Below are 5,916 nucleotides of genomic sequence, written 5' to 3' on the forward strand. Positions count from 1 at the left end.
AATCGTAAGTCTGGTATATAAGGCTTTACAATTATATCCTTATAATTTTTTTCCTTTTCTCATCAGACTCAACAAAAACATGGCAAAAGCAGAACACAGGTCTCCAACCGGAGTTGGTCAGAATTCATGTGATGGGTCTCCCATTGGGGTTTCTCTGGTAAGCAAAACAAAAAATGCTAAAAACAAGGCGGCAGCACAACAAGTCAACTTGCATAATGCCGGTAAGAAAGCCTACATATGTGGGGAGTGTGGGTACAGGACAACTCGAAAGTATCACTTATCCCAACATATGAAAATCCATACAGGAGAAAAACCCTACAAGTGTGACCAGTGCGATTATTCTGCAGCACGAAAAGGTACATTGGACAATCATCTCACAAAACACACTGGTGAGAAACCCTACATGTGTGAAAAGTGTGGGTACAGGGCAGGCAGAAAGGACTATTTGTCCCAACATATGAGAACCCATACCGGAGAAAAACCCTACAGGTGTGATCAGTGTGACTATTCTACAGCACGGAAATTCGATTTGGACAAACATCTATTGAAACACACTGGAGAGAAACCCTACATGTGTGAGGAGTGTGGGCACAGGACAGCTAGAAAGGACTATCTATCCCAACATATGAGAACCCATACAGGAGAAAAACCTTACAGATGTGACCAGTGTGACTATTCTGCGGCACAGAAATCCCATTTAGACCGTCATCTCACAAAACACACTCATGAGAAACCCTACATGAGTTAGGAGTGCGGGTACAGACTAGGACAGCCCTAAGGTCCAGCTTATCCGTTCACATAAGAACCCATACAGGAGAAAAACCTTACAACAGTGATCAGTGTGACTATTCTGCTGCACGGAAATCTGCTTTGGGCAAACATCTACCAACATACACCAATGAGAAACGCTGCATCTGTAGGGAGTGTGGGTTCAGGACAGACCTAAAATATTTATCATCCCAACACATGAAAACCCACATAAGAGAAAACCCATTTAACCGTCATCTCTGTAGTTACTCTGCAGCTACGAAATGCCACTTGTCTTTTCATTTGACAAGTCATGAGGAAAAAGCTGAATCTACAAGTGTGACAAATGTACAAGCAACATCTTTGTTAAAATGGAAGAAGCACCTCTCCAGGAGCGACCATAATAACTGTAGTACTAAAGGCCAGAAGGGAGTACTATTTTCCGATGGATTATGCTTCAATGAATACATAATTATCGACTTTTTACAGAACTTTGATTGTGCGACTTGTGCTACGAATGTTTGTAAAGCGATATCAATATCATTTGCCCCCATGATGAACCACAAATGAGCTTTGGATTGCGCAATTCTCGAACACTTTAGTCACTATAAACATTCTTTGCGTAAACTATGAGCACACCAATTAGCTAATTATTGAAAAGTTACTTACTCAGTCTCTGCCTTCGAGAGGAGACGCAGAACTGCCCTCGAAGAGAAACGCAGTAAGAGGAAGAACCGCACCGTCACGGCTCCAACACCAGACTCGTCACTTACCTGCAGCCACTGTGGCCGAGTATGCCGGTCACGCATCGGACTTGTCAGCCACCAGCGGGCATGCAGCAGGAGAGGGAAGGACCCTTAAATCTTCGGACAACGAAGCCAAGCCAAGAAGAAACTTACTTTACTTTGCTCGACCTCTAGCTTGGATGATATAAGATTAGGATGACTAATGTAGAGAGCTACTGTCAGCTTCATTCTTCGTGTTTTGATGTAAATATTTATTGAACAAATAATTAGATTACACCGCTAATTGAAAATATAATTAGTACAGTGACTGAAAACTTTAATTTTTAAGGTTGTATCAGTAAGAAAGGGATGTTGTAATAGCTGGCACTTGGCAGTAAACGTAGCACAATATAGGTGTCGTTTCTTATTAAACAAGGTTTACGATATCTAACTTTAATGTGTAGGAATCTTGTTTTTTGGCCCGCCTTGTTTTTTTTTCGGAGTCTGTGGAGGGTGTCATCCAGAATATTACTTTATGTGGCCTAACTATTGAGGGCGGAACCCAGGTTGCCATAGATTAGTACAGTGCCGATTCATAACTGCCGCACAAGGCCTGCATGTTCCGGCTTGTCGTAAAAGCCAGCCACTATTTACTACTACATAGAAATTCACAATACCAGATTAAATTGCTATTCCTGTGGTTTAGCAGCATTTCTTAATCGCCCGCGCGCACTAGTTTTGGGATCTTCAGAGGATGTCATCCATATAGTAGTAGTAGCAGTAGACTGGTTTATTAGCACTTTAGTTGTTAGGCCACACCAAGTAAATTTTATGGATGACGTCCTTTGGAGACCCTAAATCTAATGCGAGAGGGCGAAAAAAAACCCAAGAAGGGCCCTAAGAAACAAGATGCCTAGATTAGAAATATACTAAAAGAAGACAAATGTTAGGACACAAATTGAATGAGGTGACACATGTGTAACAAGCAAGAAGTCTCTTTTATCCATCATCAAAACAGCAATAAATCAGGTGGAATAGCAGTTGTCGTCCTGTCCTGTTTTCGCGTTACGGGTTTCATAGTTCATAGTCATAGTTACAGGAAGCGGAATTTCTTTTTTTTTTCTAGGAACGGGCCAAAATCAATGCGCGCGCGGGCGCCATCCATAAAATTTACTTGGTGTGGCCTTACATGAATGCCTCCTGGCACTCGTGACGGGCTGAATTGTGAGGCGATTTACAAACGTGTCAGTCTGATTTAAGTAGTTAAACATTTACAGTTAAAATCGTTACAATATAATACAACGTTAAAATTGGCGTGTTCAATCATTACAAATTCTAAGGACAATCACTCAAGTGCTATACAAAGCAATATTCATATGTAGCAATGTCTGGTAGGGTTCAGTTATAAATTACTTATAGACATACTTATAAAATACGAATGCATAATATTAAGTAATTGTTAAGATTTACACATGAACCAATAAATTTACATCTTATAAATTACTTATGGACATACTTTTAAAATGCAATTGCTTTTTAGATTATTGTTAAGATTTACTCTCAAAGAGGTAACAAAATCAATTCGTGGTAGTGGTAATGTCATATATATGTCAGTGTGGCCTAAGTTTCTGAAAGAAATACACATGTGGCTTCTTACATTTTGTAGCAGAAGATGCAACTCTGCGGCGTGTACATTTCACTCACTATTGTGCTGTTCAAAATATACGGTAAGAGTAACTAAACCATTGGACATTTATAAAAAAAAAACACAAAAAGAAACGGCTATATAACATATCGTTACCATTAAATTCAGAGATATCAATGGTACTTTCAAGGTATCACACAGTAAAAGACATTTTTAGATACGTCAATCACATAACAAACCCCAAGATGCAACTAGATACCATTGGATATCCGCGTTAACAATATCATTACGGTAAAGAGACGACCTTTGGAGTGATCAAACATGTCCGACTAGAGTTCCAAGATCACATTCCTTCGCCAAATGTTAACATGTTTTCTATCACAGCAATAAAAGCATGCCTTGTATTTTTCTCTCTTAGAAAGTTTCTCTCTTAGAAATAATCTAAATTTGTGAGATAAATGTTAAGGCTGAGTACAGGCCTGGCTGAGTACATAGCTGTTCAAAATGTCCTATGCTTTTAGTCCGTTTTTTAAATAAAAAACTACATTTCAATTTCATTGTAAGGCACGCTCTTTTTAGCCTTTTTTTAGCGTAAGGACTATTATATGTTTAAAAATGACCTCCTTTCTACTGATGACAACCTTTTATGGTGTAATGATTATTATGTGTTTTAAAAAGCTTAACTGTGTTCTTCTATTCATTGTGAGATCATAATGATCACTACTGGTAACATACAGCAATACGATTGATGACCTGCAATGTTAGCCTTAGAGCCATGCTCATGTAAAATGAGAGCAAAATCACATCATTGCAGAAGAAATTGCACATTTTTCTATGTAATCAGTATATTTTTCCATGTAATCGGTGTATCTTTGTTCAAACATTTTGTGTAGATGGCTCCGTTAATATAAGTTCCATGGAACTTGAGTGCGGCGTCATCTTGTATGTATTTATGTTTTTTTTTTGTTATTTAGATAAAAAAAATAGCACAAACACTGCAAACTGCTTACAATGTTACCGACCAGCTCTATAATGTCACACATTGTGGATTTTTTTATGGGTATCTTTCCAGGACCATACAATGTTTGGTCCTAGGAAGATACCCACAAAAAATGCACAATGTGTGACATTATAGAGCTGGTCGGAGATTCATCTCAGTGCTCTTCAGGGAGTATTCATGACCCTTCCCGTGGCGTCAGGTGATTCCGTCGTTGTTACCCTCATGAGTACCCAGGTGGTATATGTATACATATATATATAAAGGCCGTTCAGGTTGGAGTAGTGGCAATTGTTGTACCACCACGCACCTTTGAACGCCTAGTTCGTAGGAGATACACACACAACAAAAAAAAAAAACACAATGTATGACGTTATGGAGCTGGTCGGAGTTTCATCTCAGTGCGCTTCAGGGAGTAGTTATTACCCTTCCAGTGGTACCAATTGACGCCGTCGCTGTTACCCTCATGAGTACCCAGGTGGTACAGGCCGTTCAGGTTGGAGTAGTGGCAACCTGACGTGTACCACCACGCACCTTTGTACCACTGAGCACAGCTGGAGGTGATCTCGTCGTTATCTCTGTCCTTGGTACTGAATGGTTTCCCGTCATGGTACGTCAAGCTGTCTCCTGTGACAAAAACAGACATTTACTCCACATAAAAAGACGAGGTATTCCTTTGTGTTGATGCGTATTGGCATTAGTTATTTCTTTAACGATATTGCAATGAATCCGTTTCATAATTATGTCAAACATTGTATTCAAGTTGTCTTTTTTCAGCAACAGTCTTTTAACAAGATTTTTATACTCGAAAATGAATATATATGTGTATACAATGATTGTAAGATTTTACAGATTACATTTAGTTAAAATAGTATCATTGAGATAAGTTCAAAAACAAAGTCATGTTGCCTACACACTTCTACGATGCCATGATACGAGCACATCCTTACCTGCAGTACCGCTGTAAGTCCCTATGTGGAGCTTGTAGTTCTGTGATTCAGGTGAGATGGCAAACGTGTCGTAAGCGGCGTACGCCGTGTTTCCCTCCGCATCCTCCATATCCACCCTGAGCTGGTAGACTTTCTGCACAGCCAGGCGGTACAAGTTGTCATTCCCCAGCCAGAACTCGCCGTTCAGGTTGGAAGGGAAGCCGGTCTTGTAGTCCGCCCAGCCCCGGTAGAAGTCCTCGCTTCCGTCTCGGCGTCTCTGGAATAACTTTGAGAGCAACAAGAATATCCGAGATTGAGAATAAATTCTCGACTTGCTGAATTCCTCAGGTCAAGCCCTTCAACCTCTGAGACATTTAACATCTTCTAATTCTGTCTGTCAATCCCCCACCAACGTGCTGTCATCCTACACTAGTGGCACAGACACACACACTCACAGCTTATCCTCCCAAAACAATATTTTACACACGAAGGTATAAAAAGATAACCTTTAAACAAAACTTCTCAATAAATTCTCAATGAAATAAAACTTCTCCGTCAAATAAAAGAAAATTATAGCCACAAATGCAGCTGTATTGTGCATTGAGAAATTATAGTTTTCAGACCAGACTTACCGTCCAGCCGCCTCCGTCCGTGTCCATATCACAGAAGACGTTGAAGCCGCCCAGGTTGTCCCGTGGATAAACCATGTACACGCCGCTGGGCGTGGTCTCGTCGTTGTCAAGGATGTCCTGACAGTCTTGGGGCTTGTCGGAGTCTGCGTTGTTGGCAGAGGTAGACGGTGTAGTGTACAGTTATTGTAACATACTGATACGTAACATAATGTACCTATGTAATAAGTGCGAACAGGAGACG

At 40.3% G+C, this 5,916-nt stretch overlaps 1 protein-coding gene across 1 annotated transcript; it reads right to left on the minus strand.

The window, feature by feature from the left end:
- Positions 1–4,487: 4,487 nt before the first annotated feature.
- Positions 4,488–5,824, minus strand: LOC109470418 (ficolin-2-like). The gene is made up of 3 exons (XM_019769361.1): positions 5,676–5,824; positions 5,065–5,329; positions 4,488–4,741 (listed from the first exon to the last, which is right to left on the minus strand). The coding sequence occupies exons 1-3, from the start codon at positions 5,748–5,750 to the stop codon at positions 4,488–4,490; spliced, it is 594 nt and encodes a 197-aa protein (XP_019624920.1). The 5' UTR covers positions 5,751–5,824.
- Between the last annotated feature and the right edge of the window lie 92 nt (positions 5,825–5,916).

Source organism: Branchiostoma belcheri, unplaced genomic scaffold (genome assembly GCF_001625305.1).
Source record: "Branchiostoma belcheri isolate BF01 breed outbred unplaced genomic scaffold, Haploidv18h27 scaffold223, whole genome shotgun sequence".
NCBI lineage: Eukaryota > Metazoa > Chordata > Leptocardii > Amphioxiformes > Branchiostomatidae > Branchiostoma > Branchiostoma belcheri.

Bases quoted from the DNA above. Each gene is read 5' to 3' on its own strand.
- LOC109470418 (XM_019769361.1), bottom strand. From the start codon at position 5,750: ATGGTTTATCCACGGGACAACCTGGGCGGCTTCAACGTCTTCTGTGAT. The intron at 5,330-5,675 runs GTAAGTCTGGTC...TTGCTCTCAAAG, and splicing joins CGGACGGAGGCGGCTGGACG to TTATTCCAGAGACGCCGAGA. The intron at 4,742-5,064 runs GTAAGGATGTGC...TTTTTGTCACAG, and splicing joins GACTTACAGCGGTACTGCAG to GAGACAGCTTGACGTACCAT.